We start from the raw sequence: 21,550 nt of genomic DNA on the forward strand, positions 1-21,550 counted from the left end.
AATCATCACATGGTAAAACATTCAAAATGTAAGGCGTTCGCGGTCAGCCGCTTGCAGTGGGCGAGCGGTGGAGCGATTGGTTGCCTGGTCCCCGAGGCGCTCGCAGCTATCGCGTTACCCGCCTAGACACTTCCTCCTGGCGCATGTAATAGAGATGCGCAGCGCTGCTGGAATGTCAAATGGAACAATGTAACAGATCGGAATGACAGCCTTAACCGGGGGTTACTTATTAATCCAGGTCCAGGCAATTACCCTACATAAGACCCGCAAACCGGCGCCACGGCCTGAGGCTATTGAGCGAAGAGGCGTGATGACCGGCCTCCATTGAATGTTTCAGCCGTGCGCTCTTCCTCTGTCGGATGCCTGGTATCAAGGTAGGCGTCAAAGCTCGGTTCACTGCTAGGAAGGCGATCACGTGTAGTTTTCGATTTTAACGCTTGTTTGTGAAAGGTTTGGCATTTAGTGATGCAAATGTTCTGTGATCGTGTTTAATAAAATCATCCGGCGTGTAATACTTGCTGTATTTCTTGTTCTGTTCGTTACTGAATAGTCAATGAGTTTTGATTTTTTTTATGCTTTATACATTGTATCGGACAGTGGAAAATTCATCATGCTTACTGTGTAACTTTATAAGCAGTTCTTCGTTCTCTTTGGAGTTTTATGATTTTTTTATACGCCGTATACTGAGTGAGTTTGTATTTTGTTTATTATTCAAAGAGAACATACTCTATTGTTGTTTACAGGCAAAATGTTATGGATGTCAACGCAAATAATAGTTTTATATATGTGGGTGGTGCCTACGTAGCGCGAACCAGTACCAACCCGTTTTAATTTACGTCGTTCAGTGTTGGGGTGTATTTGATCAGACTACTAAGTAGGGATTTTGTTTCACTGCGGAGGTAATGAGCAAATTTTCGCTGGTCATTTCCCCGGTTAAAAAACAAAAAAAAAAAAAAAAAAAACGAAATGTATTATGCGTCCAATAGACTATACTTTTGCTTATCATTAATGCCGGTCAGTACACTTTACAAGTTAGGAGTTTTTCTTGTGGGTTTTAAAGCCTGATAAATTTTGCCAGGGTGAAGGACGTTTTGGCAGAACTATTGCTGGACATACAGTTGTTCGTCACGTCCAGATACTCCAGCTGTATTGCGTGTGATTAATAAATGAGGAGTTTGTGCGTGAAGCGTTTGCGCTAGAGAAGACTGACCCTAACCTTTCTACAGGTTCTGACACGTGTCTTCTCTTTTTGACAGGTGACAACGGAACAAGTCAAACCTATCAGACACGCGCAGTTCTGAGACCTGTAACAGTACACTGGCTTCGGAGACCTTTAAATACATATAAAAAACTCAATTACCACGTGGTGTAAATTGAGCTGCGTCCAGTCCAACTGTCGAGAGCTAGTTTGAACGTTTCACCCAAGTGCCTTCAAGAGAAGACTAAACGGATTTCAGCAGTGGACTTTCAGGGACCTTCGAATCTTTCTCAGACTGAAAAATACTGTAAAAATAACTTGCGCGTCGAAGTTCATTCGCGTGCTTTCGCTTTGCGTCTACCGAAAGAAGATCGTACGTCTGAACTTTGCTTTTACTAAGTTGTGAAATGAATACTTGTTTTACTTTTTTGTCTTAAAAGAAACAATTGAATTGAATGGGGAACATAATTTGTATGCTACCCAAGTTTCGGCAGGATCTTCAACGAGCCTGGAGAGGACTGATGCACCTGCCTCGTTTACTTAACCTGTAGTCACACGTCGCGAGCTACAATTCCCAGCGAGCCAAAATTTGTGGCTTTGATGGGATAGATCACCTTTAAAGATCAGGTGATTCACTGATCAAAACCCTGAACGTGCTGTCCGGCGTATTTTTCGTTTTTATTATTACAACTTTAAACTTTAAACCTTCCGTATGGTACTCTGGTCGAAAGAGCAAGACAAACTGTCCGAGATGTCAACCGGGACAGAAAGAATAGAGATGAAGAAGGAGCTCGCGCCCCCGGCGTACCACCACTCAAACGGGTCGGTACACCCCGTTATACTACCTAACGACCCCGAGGAAAGACAGCCGAACGCTGGAGAATACGAACTCACGGAGGTAACCTCCTTCTCGGACCGGACCGACCAGGAAAGCGACCGGTCTGAAATGGTGGTTATTGACTGTCGGGCCAACGCGAAAGGACAGAGAGAAGAGGATGCTCTCCTCGAGAACGCCAGCCAAAGCAACGAGAGTGACGACACGAGCACGGACCAAAGCCCGGTGCCGCCGGTTCCGTTGAAGGAGACGTCCTTTTCAATTGGACTCCAGGTCGTGTTTCCTTTCCTGCTGGCCGGGTTTGGAACAGTTGCAGCTGGCATGGTTCTCGACATAGTTCAAGTGAGTGAGTTCATTTAATATCCAGTGATCCCTGTTAGGAAACAACTGGCCCACTCTTGTGTTATGACTTCAAACACTGTTGTAAGTACTATTTGCCCTATACAGCTTACACAGCAGTTACTACCTCAGAGAGGCTAGGAGTGACTTATTTGAAACAACTGCCGTAACTCATTTGTAATGAAAAATATCTTATATGAACCATCAGTGGAAAAGCCCTTGTTTACAATCAGAGGTGGTGTTTTTACAAAACCATTCATGTCATAAAGAGAAATGCTTCCTTCCAGATGTCAGCGTCATGCTGTCTGACAGACCGTAGATGTTGTGATTATAGAGGAGATATAGGGATGTTTACTTGTTTGTTTGTTTAGGAACATACCAAGTCATAAATACCATCCAAAGTCAGAATTTTCCAGTGTTTTGTTTGCTATGCAGAGTGCAGCTGTGTGGTTGGCCTGCGTATCAGAGGACAGACAGATATTACACGCTGAGATGTTTACATAACACACTGTGGCAGCTTTGCTGCTAGCGTGTGCATCCAGGCCTGGGGAAGTTTACTCTTTACACTATTATGTAGAAGTGTACTCTTTACACTATTACGTAGAAGTGTACTCTTTACACTATTACGTAGAAGTGTACTCTTTACACTATTACGTAGAAGTTTACTCTTTACACTATTACGTAGGAGTGTACTCTTTACACTATTATATAGAAGCTGTACTCTTTACACTATTACGTAGACGTGTACTCTACACTATTACGTAGAAGCTGTACTATGTTGTTCTACTAGTAGTGCTGGAGCACTACACAGTGGCATTCACAACACCTTTACACTGTTACGGACACAACACACAACGCCTTTACACTGTTACTGACACTCACAACACACACCTTTACACTGTTACTGACACAACACACAATGCCTTTACATTGTCATAGACACAACACACGTCTTTACACTGTTACTGACACTCACAACACACACCATTACACTGTTACAGACACAACACACAACACCTTTACATTGTCAGACACAACACACAACGCCTTTACACTGTTACCGACACAACACACAATGCCTTTACATTGTCACAGACACAACACACGTCTTTACACTGTTACTGACACTCACAACACACACCTTTACACTGTTACTGACACTCACAACACACACCTTTACACTGTTACTGACACTCACAACACACATCACCTGTGAGTTGCCAGCACTCAATGCATTTCCTTAATGTCAACTGACAGTGTAATGCTTCACTTGTTGACAACTCACACAGTCATATTCAGTAAATAATTACATTTTACTACAAACTTATCAGTTTTCATTTTGTTAGTGATTGTGCTGTTTACTGAATGTATCCTGTTCATGCAGTCACAGAGAGAAACAGGAATTACAGCAGACCGTAATTACTCACCTGTTTTCCTTCCTGCTGACTGGTATCGTGTGTGTGCCTTTTATTCTGATTGTATAACTGCCTCAGATGACAAATATAGGTGTCTTGGTCAGACTGACATTTTTTGGGTCATTCTGCACTAGTGTTTTCCAGACATACATGCATATCAGTTGAGCTTCAGTGATGGCACCTATTTGATCAAAGCTCAGTGAGAATTGCAGGGTTCGACTGTAATGTGCTTTATACAGTTATGACAGACCGTGGGCTCACTGGATTAGCTGCACCTATGGATAGGTGTATTTGTGTAAGAAGCTACAGAAAAGTCAGAAGTTGCATGTCAGAACTTACATGACCACTCAGCAAAGGAGAGAACCAGGTTGGCTGACCTGCCTAGCTAAAATAATCTGAACTGGCCTGGCTAGCTATGATAATCTGGGCTGGCCTGGCTAGCCAAACTAATCTGGGCTGGCCCCTGAAGCACAACGTCATACTCAATACCTCAGCATGCTGGCTGGAACAGATGTGTACGGGCTTGAAATTGAGCCTTCAGAATGCAAGCAAAGAATTGAGATGGACTAACCATTGTCTGAAGTCTGGCCAGTCCTCAGTCAACACTGAACCTGTTTCCAGTTCTAACTGGACAAGATCCTCTGGTCCTGCAAAGCTGTGATGCTTTTTCTCTGCTTTTTGATTACTCCTTAATAGCTCCTCAATAGTTTAATAATATTTCATTTAATAATTTTCAATGTTCGCACCATAGCAAAGTGAAGTACTCTGCCATAAAATAGAAGGTAGAAGTGATATATACTTTATAAAATAGAAGTTACCAAAACTAAGAGATTATACTCTTCATCCAGTCTCACTGAAAGATCAGTGAGACAATTATTCCTGCGCAGAATGCCTGCCTCCTCCCATGAGGTGAGACCTCCAACCACTGTGAAGTTTGTTTGTAATGTGGCTCTGTGATTTTGGTCCAGACAAATGCTCAGACTGTCGGCCAGCATATTTTTACCACGCGGAGAACAGACTCAACATAACATCTTTTACACCAGCCAGTCTCGCTAAACTCCCACAGGAAGCCATTTTGGGCCTACCACATCCAGGCTGTCACCACGTCCCTACAGGAATCAGTGTAGACAAACAAATGCAGGCGATGCAGTCCTCTGTCGTGGATCACGGGTGGACACTCTCACTGCAGCACTCCTCCTCACCACATAGTCTGACAGGAATTTAGTTTTAGTCTGACAGGAATTTAGTCTTAGTCTGACAGGAATTTTCACCTTAGTCTCCTTCTTTACACACTTTTTTTTGTGAGGAGGGGGTATTGTCTATTTATACAGTAATATTCATTCCTGACATCCTGTGGAAAGAGTAGTCAGTAATCAGGAAGTGAAGGTTGCTCCCTTTGTGTCCTACCGGTTAAGAGAATGACTCAATTTATTCACTGAATCGCACCCAACTTCTAAAATAACAGGCTTTACAATGCCATAAACCAAACTTCAGTGGCACAGCCTGTTAAAAGTCCCTTGCCTGGTAGTAACAAGCTTCTACGAAGCTGTACGTAGCGTGCCATGCGGTCCTGACGTTCACAGAGATCAGAGTTACACATGGGCCCTGTCTCTCCTGCTGGGGAGTGTCATACTGACTGTATGTGCCGAGTTGAACTGCCCCTGCAACTTGATCCCCCAACTCGCATGCCGGCGTGGCCGTCCGTCGGCTTCATGGAACCCAGGCCGTGTGCAGGCTTTGGCCATGACCACGCTGTTCCCCGGAGACAACGTCGTATATCTCAGAGGGGGTTAAGAGTAGAGAGGCTCTCAGCCCAAGGAAACCAAAGGCAATGAGGCAGATGGCCAAGTCCCAGTTGATGTGGGACCTTTTTCCAGAGTGGCCTCAGTTCTTCCAAAGACGTTTTTTAAAAGCACACTCATTGGAATTAGCCCAGCACAAAACCTTTATCGCACACTTTTTGTCATATTTTTAGATTATTCTTTTTATCCATCTAATTTTAGCTCAGTTAGCCCAACAACTCGAACATGTCTTCAGTTTCTGCACTCTAATCCTCAGCATTGATTCAGTCATCTGGCATCAGGCCTATAATCACTGCACTGATAGCACAGGCCAGAAAGATAAGCACTTTCCCCCCCTGTGTATCGATCAGGTTGTCTGGGGCACCGGAGCCTAGCTGAAGAATATCTGCCTTCCTGTTCGCACAGTCATCAGCTCAGCACTGAAGATAAGAGCTGGAGGAAAAGCAGACGCATCTGACCTTCCTCTGGTCAAACGCCCTTACTGAGTGTCAGCAAAAGATGGACAATAGATGGAGAAAAGTTTACACCAAGAGAAAGAGATGGACACATCATATGCAATATATATAGAGAGACATAACTGAAAACATTATTTATGTATCATCACTCTGCTATATTAACATACATTGTAAGAACATTTGAACATATTTTATTAGTGCTTTTATCATTTATTCTATTTAAAATTCTCGGGAAATCACAGCAGCTTTCTATTACAGAAGAGAAATATCTGTTTAGAGAATATTTGTTTAGAGAAATATCCAACCGATGAGTCATATGAAGTTGCCACTCTGAATCAATAGCGCTGTCAGTGAAGGTCATCGGGATATACACTGCCTGTGATGTTCACAGATCCCAACGCTATACGAAGTGTTAAAGGTGTGTTTGGTTTTGTGGCGTAAGATGAACGACTTCACAGAGCCCCACCTCTCTGTCTCTGCAGCACTGGAAGGTGTTTTCTGATGTGAATGAGGTCTTCATCCTGGTACCTGCTCTCCTGGGTCTTAAAGGGAACCTGGAGATGACACTGGCATCCAGACTCTCCACCGCAGTGAGTAGCAATTACCTGAGAACCCCACACGCTCTCCACACAAGTGTTTCTGAATCTCTCACTAGACACAACTCTCTCACTAGACAGCAAACTTCGCCCGGATTCTACTGATGATGCATGAAAAAGTCTAATGTCCAAACAGAGACATGATCATTAGTCATTAGTCATTAGTTCAGGTTGTTTCTGATTGGCTAATTTTTGCTGCACCATTAATGACACGGAGGAAAGACGGCAGGGCATAAAACACTAAATAACTGAAAGAGGAATTAAAGCACAGCCCTGTTATGACTGTGTGTGTGTCTTTCTTCTTCTGGCCTACTCAGCCATGCTGATGGCCTTCATGTTAAGCTGTGTACATCTTGATAAGACATACAGAGATGAGTGGTGGGGTGTTTAATGTGTGAACAGAAGGATGTTGTTAATCTGAAAGATTCAAGGCTGTCCTTTGTTGTTGGGCATAGCCTTATAATCTAGATTATTGCCTCTGTGTGGCTGATTAATTTTTCAGATTTAAAAAAGTTAACAGTACGCAGCAGAATTGTGGCCATCGTGGACACTTTCTTTTGAAAGGATGGGTTTTTACATCAGTGTTTGAAAGTGTTTGTTTTAAAGTATTCTCACTCAGAGACAAAATCTGAACACAATGTAATCTGCAATAAAACAGATTATCACTGAATCATTAAACTACCATTACTGAAATGTGGACCAAAAAAGTAAAAACTAGGGCATTTGTTTCCTGTCCAGCACATACAGGCCTGTGGCCAACCATACCACAAATGTGCCGCGTGCTCTAGATATGTCCAGTGCATATCCCCTGAACTAGTTTCAGAAACAGAACTGAATTCTGTTTATCTGAGTTACCTGTGTCTGAGATGAAGGCAGACATTATTTTGGACTGTGGTCTTCAAGGTTGCACTAGGCCACTAATTGCAAGGAATTCAAGTGTTGGCCTTCATTAGCGGCTGCATATGAGAGCAAGAAATAACACAAACGACGATACCACCCACAGCTCTGAAATGTTCCGTTTGTGGGACTGGCTATTCAACTAAGAAGAAATCAGAAGGGATTAAAAACTCTCTTCCTCATTGCCCAGTGTCTCACTACGATGCAGGACACCTTTTTGCTACATGTACCAACACACACAGCCCTTACACACAAAATAAGAATCCTCTGGCTAGATGAACAATTGTAACTGTAGCAACTGTAAACCTAGGATTATAAAGTTCTCTCATTTGTACTTGGATCCAGCACCTGATCAGTTCCTCAATATCTGGTCATATCTTGTCAGAGGACGCAGTGGACTGTTGGGAACAGCCGGCGTGTCCTGATCTCGACTCAGATGCTACCGTCTGCATTTTTTGTTAAGAATCTAAATGATGCAACATCATAATCAACAACAGCATCTACAGTGGCTACTCTCTTTTTTTACCATTTTTACAAATAATCCATTTCACACAATACAATTTCACTTAATCTTAAGACATGTTTAAATGTTTAATCCACTCGTCAGTACTGTTAAGACAACTGTATGTTTGTAAGGTTCTTACTTGGAGTGGGAGAGAAAGAGAGAGAGAGAGAGAGAGAGAGAGAGAGAGAGAGAGAGAGAGAGAAACAAGAGCTAATCTACCTAGAATGTTCACACCTAAGTTCACCTGACCACATTTTTCTTTTTCTGTCTTCTGTCCTTGTGTCCTTTCGCCATTTGTTCAATGTTGGTAAGGAATGTTGATCCACCTGTTAGATAGACATATTATTATCTGTTGACATTACAAAATGGTTTGTGCATTTGAAACCACAATCCAGGAGCTAATTTAAGACACATTAAGCTGCGCTAACACGCCACAAATGTTGACAAGTAACTTTCCTTAGGAAAAGAATGACAGAGAAGATAGCTTGCTGGTTTAACTCTTGCTGGTTGTTTTTAAAGTCCTATTAGAACATCTGTGTATAGGTCACAAATAGATATATTTTGCCATCATAGTTTTGACAGTTCACTGCTATTAAAATCTTCAAAATTAGGAAATTCTTTAATTAGAAATTCATTCTTTCACATATATTTAGCTGTTTATGACTCAGGAAATCTGTCTCATTATTCTAATCTGTTGTCCTAATGTGTAACCTGACTAATCTCCTCACTGAATTGGGGATTTGTCAGCCTGATAATACGTTAATGAACGTTTGAGGTCGTTCAACTGTGGGTCTTTGGATTCCTGATCCTTTTTGACCAAGGCAGCAGTTCACAGCCAACCCTCATTCTTAAACCTGGGTGATGGCTACACAGCTACAGACGGCTATGACACAAACTCCATCAGTGGCGCCGGGGGTTATGTCACTGTGACTGTGGCCTGACTCCACTGTTGGGGCACAGGGACCTGCTAGTGCTAGCGATGGGAGCAGCGGACCTGCTGGCTGGCTTCTCCTCTCCCGCCGTGAGCTGTTGGGCAGGTCGGGCCTGCACTGAGGAGCAAACCCAGCTCACCAAACCCTCCTTCCAAGGAACAAGTACAGGGGACTTCACACACACACACACACACACACACACACACACACACACACACACACACACACACACACACACACACGCACACACACACACACACACACACACATTAACCACTCTGAACAGCCTCTGCTGCTAACTTTTCTTTTGTCCTGCTGCCAAGGATATTTGTCATACAGCAGAGTGGGTAATATTTTGTTACTGTGACTTGGCTGGGAGCAGCTGTGGGGTAAAAGAGGGTGCTCGCGGGGTCACTGGTAGCCCACAGTGACCAGTGAAGAGAGCAGAACACTCGATTTCCTCACTGACGCTAAGTTCATTTAAGCTGATGCCAACTCACTAAGATCTTATTCACTACGATGTTCTTACGCAACCTTCAAAATATGTAATTGTTTCGAGGGCCTTTCGGTCCCCCTCGGTGTGGGGGAAATAAAGGACTTTGCAGGAAGTACAGAAGTAGTACTCCTTTGAAACATAATGAAAGCCTGCACACAGAGCTGGACTCAGTGGCTAACCTGCGTTCTGGCTTGCTGTCAGCTCCTGGGGGGAATGAATTCTACCCTCGTCCTCGGGCTGTTGTCCTCACTCTCCAGTTTGGCCAACGTCACGGCTCCACTGTGCTTCTATGGGAGGGACATTGGCCAGTGTGCCCAGTGTAAAGAGGAGTGCTTTAGGTTTCAGAGCCCTATACTGTGCAGTGTAATTTAGCCTATGTTCTGGGCACCTACTTCTTATTCTAAATGTGAGGCTGGATACACGCAACGGCCATGGCAAAAAACAATGGTGTGTGGGTGGGTGTGTGTGTGTGTCTGTGTGTGTGTGTGTGTGTGTGTGTGTGTGTGTGTGTGTGTGTGTGTGTGTGTGTGTGTGATTGAGGCCCTGTTGAATTACATGTGAAGTGAACACGGCATGCATGTGACACACAATCATTAAATCTTATATTTTGTTGTCTTCTTTCTAGGTATCAGCACTGCCAACTGTTTATGGCAGTGCTTGAGCTTGAGTAGTTTGGACTTAAACCTGTTTATACTAGATAGAGATGCATATTCTGACTAAACACTTAGCACTTTTGTAAGTCGCTCTGGATAAGAGCGTCTGCTAAATGCCGTAAATGTAAATGTAAATGTAAATGTAAACTCCTCCTCCCTCATGGCAGGAGGACTCTCCGTCTCTCGGTGAAGCAGGGGAGATCTGCTCCTGTTCCCCAGTGTAGAGCCAATCAACATTAATGTCTTTAGTTAGAGAGATGAGATAAGTGGGAACAGCCAGCGAGAGGAAGATGAGATTCATGTCCAGTGGATCAAACACGCTTTTGTCCCAAGAACTGACCACTGTTTGTTCCAGCTAAGTCTTAGGCCCATGGCACCCAGAGCACTGGATATCCTCATTGTGAACACTAGGTAGACGATAGATGTTCAGATCATGACTTATAGTGCAGCTGCCTAATTGGTCTGCTTTAATCTCCACAGTCCCTCAGGCAGAGGTTTATCAGCTGAACTGGGATCAGTTGGTGCTGATGTCATAATGCACAAAGCCGGTCGACGGAAAGGAAATCTGATCATGGAACAGTATAAAATAGCAAGTGCAATCTGTCTGCCTGCCCTCTCGGAGGAAGGCGCTAAATCGGGAGTAGTCATAAATGGGTTTCCTGTGTTTCCACCCTCACCCCCTCACCAACCCCCAGGCTAATATTGGACAGATGGACACAGCCAAGGAGATGTGGAAGATGGTCATGGGAAACCTCGCGCTAATTCAGGTACGACACTCTCCAGGTTATGTAATGTCAGCTTCTCTTAGCATCACAGGGTTATCGATCCTGTGTCACTGAAAAGCTCTCCAGCTAGAATGAAAATAAATATGAGGTTATGCAATGTTTGAACAACTAAAAAGAAAAAGAAATAAGGCACACCAATTTTGTGCCGTCAAGATCACTCAGCCCTAGCATACAGCCTTAACACTTAGCCCTAACACCTGCCACCAATATTCACATTTACATTCATCACACTCTTACTGGGATTAACGTGGTTTAGTGGGGGGTTTTTTTTGTGTGCGATTAAAACAGTGGATTTTTTTTTTTGCCACTGTGAATCCAAAGTGCAGTGAATTCATGACAGTGAGGCTTGTGAGATCACCGTGACATTGTCCACCCCGCAGGTTCAGGCCACCGTGGTCGGCTTCCTGGCTTCCATTGCTGCAGTCATTTTTGGCTGGATTCCAGAGGGCCAGTTCAGGATGGGCCACGCAGTTGTCCTGTGTGCCAGCAGTGTTGCCACAGCCTTCATCGCCTCCTTGCTGCTAGGTGGGAGTCCTGGCTGTCCTGGCCTGTCTGTTCTACACTACACAAAAACAGCCCTTTATTCAATGTCTCTTAGTCTCATGAGAAGGAGAAGACATGATGATTCAGTGTCCGACCATTAACCATTGTTAATGGTTGCTGATATGGAGCTGTTTTGAAACTTCATTCTAACGATAAGATTTAGTCTGAATCCTAATAGTGGGAACTGAACCTCTGAGTGTCTGAGTGCCATTCCATCACTAGAGTGGAAATGTGCTATAAATGTTCACTCCAAACAGGAGTTATCAGAAGTCCCCAAACTACGTCTGCTCTCATTGTTTGCGAGTGATACAATCTCCTGCTTTAGTTATTACAACGCCATCACCACAAATCTCCCTTTCTTTCTCTCCACAACAGGGCTTATCATGATCGGGGTGATCGTGGGCTCCAGAAAGGTTGGCATTAACCCAGACAATGTGGCCACCCCCATCGCCGCCAGCCTCGGAGACCTGATTACTCTGGCCCTGCTGGCTGGCATTAGCACGGGACTCTACCAAGAGCTGGGTGAGTGAATGGGGACTGGGGACTGGGACTGGGGACTGGGACTGGGGACTGGGGACTGGGACAGGGGCAAACTGCTGGATGTACTGTCCAGTGGCACTGTGAGTGATATTTGTCTCAGTATGATTGTGGTGGCAATTAAGTAACACAGGAAACTTTCAACATTTTTTTGTTGTAGTTTTTTTTTTCAATTACAACCAATACACTAGCTTTATCTCTCAATGTTAATCTTTGTGGGGCTTTTTTGTTGTTTTAGATTAAATAATGGCCAACTAGCAGGTGTCTTGTAAGGACTCTAAACTTAAAACCTGCCCTTCATCCACAAATGATTTTAAATGGCTGAATTATTACGATAGATGTCATTATTTTTGATTGCTCAAAACATATTGGAAAGTACCTACTGAAAACGTGTTTCTGTTGTTGCTTCTATAACAAAGCCCTTGACCTCACCTTGGTTTTAACATGTGGTGTGCAGTTCTGAGATACCGTAGTCTGAGCACGCTCAGGAAAACAGATGTGCAGAGTAATTACATGTTTGTGTTTTTCTCAAATGATCAAAACTCTGATTATGTGGCCAAACTGTCTCGATGTAAACATAAGAGGTGAACCAGACCTCGTTTGGTGCCCAGCGTGGGCTTAATGTCCAAGTCCCTGAATGTGGGTGGTAAAATACGCCCAAAAGAATGTCCACCAGAATATCTTTGCGATTCCTCAGTCTGGTGGTTTCCACATTTAAAACAGTCTGATTTTGGGCTGTAAATAAATGACTGCATTTCTGCATGTTATTAGCTGTGTTGTCACTCTAGGTGCTATATTTCATATGAATAAAAGTGATTGATTTAGTAGAATAACACTGTAAAACTGAATTTGAACTGAACCTCTGGTTTTTGAACAGATTATAACGACTATGCCAACCCACTGGTGTGTGTCTTTTTCGTCGCCCTGACACCCATCTGGATCCTGATCGCCCGGAAAACCCCGTCCACCCGAGAAGTGCTCTACTCAGGATGGGAGCCTGTCATCATCGCCATGGCAATCAGCAGGTATACTAGGAAGGCTTTTATTCATCTGCTGATCAAGTTGTCGTTTCAAAGTATGACCCAGTTTTATTTTTATTATTTTTTGACTTTGCTGTTATTCAGTGTTGGAGGACTCATCCTGGACAAAACTGTATCCAATCCCAACTTTGCTGGAATGGCCGTTTTTACCCCCGTTATCAATGGTGAGACCCAATCAAAAGTATCCGTTCTAAGCTTGTTCACACTTGTTGGTGAGTCTCATGTCATACGGTGTGACTGCTCTGTTTGTGCTGCCGCAGGTGTAGCCGGGAACCTGGTGGCGGTGCAGGCCAGTCGTATCTCCACGTATCTGCACATGAATGGCCTCCCCATTGCCGAGCCCAGCCCGCCCCCGCAGAAATGCCCCACACCTTGCAGCACGTTCTTCGGCTCAGGTAAAACACCTCAGCCTTCGTAAGAGAAACCTTTACATCACACAAATAAGACATTACGTGGATCCAGCCGTGGTTCAGAGCTCTCTGCATGGAGAGCATAATGGAGATCATTTGTCCATTTCTCAACTCCAGGCATGAACTCCCGTTCAGCTCGCGTGCTCTTCCTACTAGTGGCTCCTGGCCACCTGGTCTTTCTGTACACCATCAACTCCATGCGGGCAGGACACACCACCCTCACCTACATCTTCATCGCTTTCTACCTGGCTGCTGCACTTCTTCAGGTATGGGCGTGGAGCTTTGTACACCTGTTTACACCTTTATACCCCTGGATACACCTTGATACACTTGAATACATCTTTAAATACCTTTATACACCTATCACATTTGTTGGGTTTTTTATTTATTATGTCATTTCTGGCAGGGTTATTTCTGCTGGTCAGTATTCGAGTCGTCGTTGGCCTGTAACTGTTCTGTCCATGGTTCTCCCTGCAGGTCATGATACTACTGTACCTTGCTGACTGGATGGTCCAGTGGATGTGGAAACGAGGGATGGACCCTGACAACTTCTCCATCCCCTACCTGACCGCCCTGGGCGACCTGCTGGGGACTGGCTTCCTGGCTCTGTGCTTCCACATCCTGTGGCTAATTGGAGACCGTGATGCAGACGTGGGTGATTGAACGCTTCCCACGGAACGCAGTCACAGACCTCGTGCCATCCCTCAACCAAGACCAGACTTTATTTATAACGCCTTGCCGAGTAATGATATCTGCATTATTATGGCTAAAATAGCCACTATGATTATAATGATGAATTATAATACTATTGCTGTAGTATTAGTATGTAATGATTATTACATTATTGCTTCTCTTATGGGAGAACAGGAATCCTCATTATTTTTCAATGGGGATGTTCAGCCTCTTTATGGTCTGTTGGGTTGGTCAGTTTAAAAAGAAAGGATGACTTAAACTTGAAATTTTCTCACGCAGCAAAAAGGCAGATGCAGAACACTCAATCACCAAGTGCTCTATGTGCAGTGATATAAATGAACAATGTAAAGCTTTTCGTGAGGACAGGCGGGAATATTCTATCAGAATGTAGCTCAGCCGTCTTTGACAAGGAGCAGTTAATGGAAGATTACGGACCACAGCAAAGTGACCTAAATTTGCTTAGATAGCCAAACTTGTGCACGAAGTTTACAGTTCCTCATTCATCTATAAAAAGTCAGAAAAAATCTAGTTTTCCAATCTCGTAGTGATGCGGTGCAGGTTAGCTACGCACAAACCGAAACGATCTGAGAAAATTCCACACAGGTCATCGTGGTCTTCAAGTGCTGTGACTGGAATTTTCACAACGATACAGCAGCAGTGATGCCTGTGAACTTTATCTTCAGCGTCGAAGTCTTCAGGTCTCGAATCTGGGCTGTTTTTTCTCTCTACTAGTATAGACAGAACGTAAACAAGAACATCTTAAAGAACTTTGATGTTTTGCACTCATGAGATTCGGTTTTCAAATTGTGCAAAGCATCAAATGAGATTCTGTAGTTGTTTACTTTGTTGGCAACGCACTTGCAAGATAAACTATCACGTCTGTGTCTGAAATACATATTTAGCGCTGAATTGCATATGCAGCAGTTTCACATAATACCTTGAGGCTGTCGGGGTTGTGATGTGCCATCAGGCCTTTGTTGTGAAGTTTGCTCTTTTGCCACTGTAATGCTTCCACGGGTTGAATAGTTGTTTCAAAATTAAGGCTCACTTGTAGCACAGCTACATACATACTTACTCGTGCACACCTAGCGACATACGCTACCGCGCGCGCAAAGCTGGCGGGATGTGCTGCTGCGCGCGAATACCTAGCGACGTTCTTCCGCAGTGCTGCACTAGCGTCGGTGAAGTGTGTGCGTCATGGTCTTCAGATAGTCCTTCGTTCTGAGTCAAGGATCATGAAACGGTTGAATATGGTTCCAGACTATTTTACTGAGATGTCAAACATGTTGTAATTCGCGTTTTCCGAGTCCATGTGAGCACGTGATTCAGAACACTTTGCTTTATAAGACCTCTTTCTATTAATCTTTCGTAGCCAGAAAGAAAAGTTCCTAATTGTACTATTAAGCTTAATGTAAAAAAAGGGCTATTTTGTCATTTGCAATGCTGCATGGTATGTGTTGTTAGGAAAGACATGCTGGCTAAACGGCTTTCTCGGAGATGAGCAGATGTAATTGTTATGCTCTTAAGTACTCTGGAGTGGAAGAGACGAGTGAGGATGGAATGTTTTAAGCAAACAAACATTTGTGCCCTACAAAAACTTGCTAATGAAATAGCTTGCTTAAGTGAAAGAAATGAAGAAAAGTATAGATAACCCTTACTTTGGTACTAGGCCTAAGAAATGTAAATCCTTGAACTCATTTTAATCACTAGTAAAATACATGTAAATATGCACAGTGTGAGTCAGGTGTGACTCAAGAAAGGGGCTGTCCTGGTGTGTCACTCTAGAGTGCTGATCTCCTGGGTCTTAAAGAGGAGGGTTTGTCTTCTTAATGTTTTACAGTGGGGCCAGAAGAATGGACTGTGCTAAATGTAACATTTAAATATTTAAATGTAACATTTAAAAAAGTGATTCAGGTGAAATTCCATTATAGTTTGTAACTATTAACCCCTCCCCTATGATTGGCCAGGCTTTGAATACTGTAGCTATGGTGTCCTCTCTTTAATCTGTCTCTAGCGTTGCCTTGCCTCTATCTGCTCATGTCAGGTGAGATAGCTCTCCTCAGCGGTTACCCGTGTCCAAACTGTGCACAGCGAACTGTAGTGCCACATGGCACAGGAGGTCACGCTTGTTTTTATTTTTCTGTGAAGCTCTCTCTGTACTAACTTCTGTCTTGTATATCGCGTGCAAGTGCACAATATGCATACACACAATATGCATACACACAATATGCATACACACAATATGCATACACATAATATGCCACTTTGATGCATTTAGCCATCCTGAACTTGTCTTACTGTGCAACTACACAGCTCACCTTACTGGCTGGGCTGTGACACCATCGTCCCACTGTGGTCCTCTGGTTCTGGAGACTTCAGGGGACGGGATGATCTGTTTATTTATTTTTAGAGATGCATACAAAGCAAATTGTATATAATATATTTATTCTATAAATAAGCTGAAGTTGTTTATTTTTTATTTTATTTGGTGTCTCAGTTTCACACTGCATGTTTTTTTTTTTTGCATTGGGTCAGTAGAAATATTTACTGGAAGCTTATGGTAGTTGTTTGTTTTTAATTTAACAAACATCAGATGTTGGTGCCTAATACCCTACAACCTCACGCTCAAGCTGGTTCAGTAGTGCACTGAACGTAGTTTTGCCTTAACAGCAGTGTGGCTCAACACCACGTAGCTTGGGTTCTTTTTTTAATTTTTCTCTTTTTTTTGTAATGCAGCACATTGATCCAATTTAAACATTAAATGAAAACAAGCAAAACTGGGTTGTTTTGCAGTCAGCAGAGGCGGTTAAAGATCTACAGTCTGTAATCATGTGTAGAAGAGCAGAAACAATGACAAAGGGACTCAATCCATGTCTGTCCTCCATTATCCCCATATTCACACCATGGTCCCCTTCACTTTTCCCAGGACGACTTCGCCTCCTTAAGGGATTGAAAGCCAAACTGCAGGATGAACTCCAGAGCAGGGTTCAAACGCCACTTTCTTTCAGAGAGCAGGAGTGGGTCGATCCTTTCAGGACTCCCCTAAAACAGAGCTGTCAGTGTGTGGTTGAAAAAGGACCCCTGAGGTCTTGTCTCGCCCTTCTGCCCTCTGCCCTACAGCCTACACCTGTCTGCCCTACAGCCTACACCTGTCTGCCCTACAGCCTACACCTGTCTGCCCTGCTGCTCAACAGAGTGCTCAACAGAGGTACTTGTAAATTGCTGGAAATAAAGGAACATATTATTTCGTATCACTCCGTTTGTTGAAGCCTTTTCTTTCGTGGTCTGCGGTCGCTGTCTCAGCACAGGAGCAGTGGGTTTGAGATGAAGTGATAAACAAGTTTTCTAAGCTCTCTAATCTTCAACGAGAGACGCTCTCACATCTCGGCTGCAGCCAGCAGGCGTCATTCTGCCAGAAGGCCTGGGGCGAAACTCGCGTCTCCTGCAGTTACGTCAGCAAGCTATCTAGAACACTGGCAGCACAACTCTGACCATGTCTGTGAATATGTTTCAGCTCTGAGGAAGGAGGGGGTGCAATGAGATTTGAGGAGAATTTAAAAGAGTAAAAGAAAATGCTGAAAAAAACAGACAAAGAGTGAAAGGGAGACAGAGAGCATGGTCTTCCATTTAGTCCCCAGGACTAAAAGCTAAAGGAATCAAGGGACGGTTAATGTCCCCGCTGCTGTATAGGACCTAGAACAGAGTGTTCTTATGTGTGAGGCAGAGGGACAGAAAACTGACTGCTATTGTTCTCACACAGATGTGCCAGGCACCCCCCCCCCCCCCCCCCCACACACACACACACACACACACCACCACCACCACCACCACGCTGAACAAGAGCTTCACTGCAAACAGGGTGGAGCACTGACAGAGGTGCAGATGCTGAACACCAGACAGAGGTGTCCAATATAACCTCATACCAAACACGGAGTGCCCTCCATAACTCCACCAGCATTGCCCCACACCCTATGAATTTTTAATTTAAAAAATGCATAAACATTTGTATACTAATATTCACTCACAGTTAGGCTTTTTTTGTTGTTGTTATTGAGATAAGTTATGTCACCCAGGAGCACATGTGTCACCTTTGGTTGTCATGATTCCCCATCCTCACAATCCTCACGAGGTGCTGATGAACCCGGTCACGAGGGATGAGGTCACAGCACTCTCACAGATGATCTACTGTGTCTTACATCAATGCCACATGATATCTGCATTCCACTTCCTTGTAATACATACATAAACATCAGTTTATTCTGAATGTGAGCTCAAAGACAACAATCTCTACCCACTTTTCTAACAAACATTAATATAGTATGAACATACATAAGTATATGTATGTATATATTGTATATTAAACGATTTCTTTCAGAACTTGATGCAAAATGGAAAATTTTATTCCAATAACAGCAGTAGTGAAATACATGAAGGTATTTTGGATTCAGTGGAGCTAGACTGAATCCCAACAATAGAAGAACGTACTACATGTACGTTTGAAAGTGCCGCCTTCCACCTGTGCACCTCCAGTGTAGCATGTGATGTCAGTTGTGTTTGACCACTGCCACAACAGTTAGTATGAAACCATCACTCAGTTTCAACTATAGTGTATGAATGCAAATTGAGCTCTGTCATCTGCATGTCCATGTCCACCTGCACGTCCATGTCCACCTGTATGTTCATATCCACCTGCATGTCCATGTCCACCTGCACGTCCATGTCCACCTGTATGTCCATGTCCACCTGCATGTCCATGTCCACCTGCATGTCCATGTCCACCTGCACGTCCATGTCCACCTGTATGTTCATATCCACCTGCATGTCCATGTCCACCTGTATGTTCATATCCACCTGCGTGTTTGTGAGCCATTGTGGCTATTCCTTCTTTGCTTGTTCGTATGCTAAATGAGCCAAAAGGTCTCCCCATTTCCAGAGAGACTCCCAGGTAAGAACCTTTAATTATGACAATGATTTGGGTCCATACTGTAATTTCGTACAGGCATGACATTTATAATACAGTTTAGTGTCAATCTGTGCAGCCTCCTGATGAGTGTAGCCTGATTTACCATTTGATTTACAGTTATAAACAAACATGGTGTCAATTTTCACTGCTATGCAGATGACACTCAACTTTACATATCAGCCAAACCTGATGACAAACTCAGTTTAGGAAAAATTGAGGCCTGTGTAAGAGATATTAAATGCTGGATGTCTCTAAACTTCCTACAATTAAATGAGGACAAAACAGAAGTTCTCCTTGTGGGCCCTAAGGCCGCAAGACAGAAAATTTCAGATCTAATGCTTAATCTCGCAGACTATCCCATTACACCTGGCACAGTAGCCAAAAACCTAGGCGTCATACTCGACTCCGACCTATCATTTGATAAATATATAGATAATACTACTAGGATAGCTTTTCTACATCTCCGCAACATTGCCAAATTAAGAAATGCATTATCACAGGATGATGCAGAAAAATTGGTGCGCGCCTTTGTTAGCTCTAGATTAGACTACTGCAATTCACTACTGTCAGGATGTTCAAATAGGAATCTAAATAAACTTCAAATAGTTAAAAATGCCGCAGCCAGAGTTCTGACCAGAACTAGAAAATTTCAGCATATCAGACCAGTCCTATCAGCCCTGCATTGGCTCCCAGTTAAATTCCGTATTGATTTTAAAATTCTTTTATTGACACTCCAGAATACCTCCAGAAACTTATTTCCTATTATGAACCCCCACGTCCACTAAGATCACAGGGTGCTGGTCTTTTATTAGTTCCAAAAATTAATAAGGTAATAGCAGAGGGAAGATCCTTTTCTTGTAAGGCCCCCCAGCTTTGGAACAACCTTCCAAAATGCGTCCGGGACTCTGACACAGTCACAATCTTTAAGTCTAGGTTGAAAACCCACTTATTTAGTTTAGCGTTTGATAATTAACATCCCCCCTTAGATAAAGGTACAGATCCAGGGGTTCATAGACGAAGGGTTTTATGGTAGACTGGGGCACTGGTGCTGTCATCCTGTCACTGCTCGTGGTCACTCAAGTTTGTTGACAGTGCAGTGGATGGATGCCAATGTCTCAGAATGCTCTAGTCTATGTAACAAGTCTATGTTACCTTCTGGGTCTGCCTTTTTAAGCTAGGCTGTAATAATTTAACTTAATGCCGGAGTTGCTGCCACACTCCAGAAATGTTTATGATTTCATCTGTCCTGTATATGTCCTCATACAGAGGTAATTTTCCCTGTTTTATTTTCTCCACATGGCTGCCCGCCTGCTCGAGGAACAGTGAGATGAGGAGAGACAAGCGATCCATCCTGGGCCGGCCACCTCCTAACCGGATATGCCTACACCAAGATGGACATTATTACATCTTTTCCTTTTCTTTATTTCTTTCTGTCTAAATCGTTGTTGTTGTCATGGTGACCGGTGTCAGCCAGAGGAGGATGGTTCCTCTCAAGGTTTCTTCCTCATGCTCTTAGGGAGTTTTTCCTTGCCAGTGTCGCCCTTGGCTTGCTCACTAGGGGCTTGGACTCGGACACTTGTAAAGCTGCTTTGTGACAACAACTGTTGTAAAAAGCGCTATATAAATAAAATTTGATTGATTGATTGATTGATTTAGAGCATTCTCTCTGTGTTTTTCTATTCATCACAGCGGCACCAAAGTGACCACACCATAAAGCCCTTCTCACGTGTGCGGTGGTTACAGCATGCAGCGATTAACAGGCTTTAGGAATTCCACACGTGCAAAGCCAAGTCAGCGCACATGACGCACACATGAAACATGGAATATGGAACATGGAATATGGAACATGGAACATGGAATATGGAACATGAAACATGGCTATTTGTTTGTGGCGTTGCTTGTGGCGTTACGTCCACACCTGGAGTCACTGTGTAAGAGACAGAGGCCCATCTTGTTGGCGTCAGCATATCATTCTTGTTTATGCTCCTGGGCTTATCAAAGGGGAATGTCATGCGTGCGCTTTAACGAAGAAGGGGTGAGCTCAGAACTCTTGGTCCTCACATGGTGTGGGTGGAAGAGGCGTTGGACGTGAGCAGGCAGAGATGAGGTTCTCTCTCAGCAGGAGATGAGTAGCGGGTTAGTGGTGCTCAGCAGCTCTGGGCTCACAGAGGTGTGTGACCTCACCAAGCCCTTCTCAGCCCTGCACAGGAGTTTACTGGATGTCAATTGCTGACAAAGGATGTCCACCACCTGAAATACAGGAGCGGGGGCTATGGGTAAAGATGGGGGTTAGCTCCAATATCCACTAGGGCAATAGGAAACGAGGGTGTGATATTATAGATCTGGGGTACGCAGGCCATACCTGAACCGCTTTTGCTGCACAGATCCAACGTGTCCAACAGAAGTTTGCCCAAGGCCCTACGCGAGACTCTCTGTCAGAGCGGAAAAAAAGTCTC

At 43.8% G+C, this 21,550-nt stretch overlaps 2 protein-coding genes across 7 annotated transcripts in view; one reads left to right on the plus strand and one right to left on the minus strand.

The window, feature by feature from the left end:
- The first annotated feature begins 115 nt into the window (after window positions 1-115).
- Window positions 116-17,395, plus strand: slc41a1 (solute carrier family 41 member 1). 2 transcript variants are annotated; one of them, XM_077006533.1, is made up of 11 exons: window positions 116-374; window positions 1,257-2,375; window positions 6,527-6,634; window positions 10,819-10,890; window positions 11,289-11,433; window positions 11,827-11,973; window positions 12,866-13,013; window positions 13,113-13,192; window positions 13,289-13,423; window positions 13,556-13,704; window positions 13,916-17,395. In XM_077006533.1, the coding sequence occupies exons 2-11, from the start codon at window positions 1,911-1,913 to the stop codon at window positions 14,099-14,101; spliced, it is 1,635 nt and encodes a 544-aa protein (XP_076862648.1). In that variant the 5' UTR covers window positions 116-374; window positions 1,257-1,910; the 3' UTR covers window positions 14,102-17,395. The 2 variants fall into 2 exon arrangements, with proteins under 2 accessions (XP_076862648.1, XP_076862658.1); XM_077006543.1 differs by lacking the exon at window positions 116-374 and adding an exon at window positions 847-899.
- Window positions 17,396-18,509: 1,114 nt separating this feature from the next.
- The window catches only part of LOC143514858 (EF-hand and coiled-coil domain-containing protein 1), an 11,177-nt gene continuing 8,136 nt past the window's right edge, over window positions 18,510-21,550 (minus strand). For 4 of the 5 annotated variants that reach the window (XM_077006585.1, XM_077006559.1, XM_077006568.1 and 1 more), the window contains 2 exons: window positions 21,457-21,526; window positions 18,510-21,364 (listed from right to left, as the gene is read on the minus strand). In XM_077006585.1, the coding sequence (XP_076862700.1) occupies window positions 21,210-21,364; window positions 21,457-21,526 (225 nt within the window). In that variant the 3' untranslated portion in view covers window positions 18,510-21,209. The remainder of the gene's footprint in view (window positions 21,365-21,456; window positions 21,527-21,550) is intronic. The other variant, XM_077006576.1, reaches the window with a different exon arrangement.

Source organism: Brachyhypopomus gauderio, chromosome 1 (genome assembly GCF_052324685.1).
Source record: "Brachyhypopomus gauderio isolate BG-103 chromosome 1, BGAUD_0.2, whole genome shotgun sequence".
Lineage (NCBI taxonomy): Eukaryota > Metazoa > Chordata > Actinopteri > Gymnotiformes > Hypopomidae > Brachyhypopomus > Brachyhypopomus gauderio.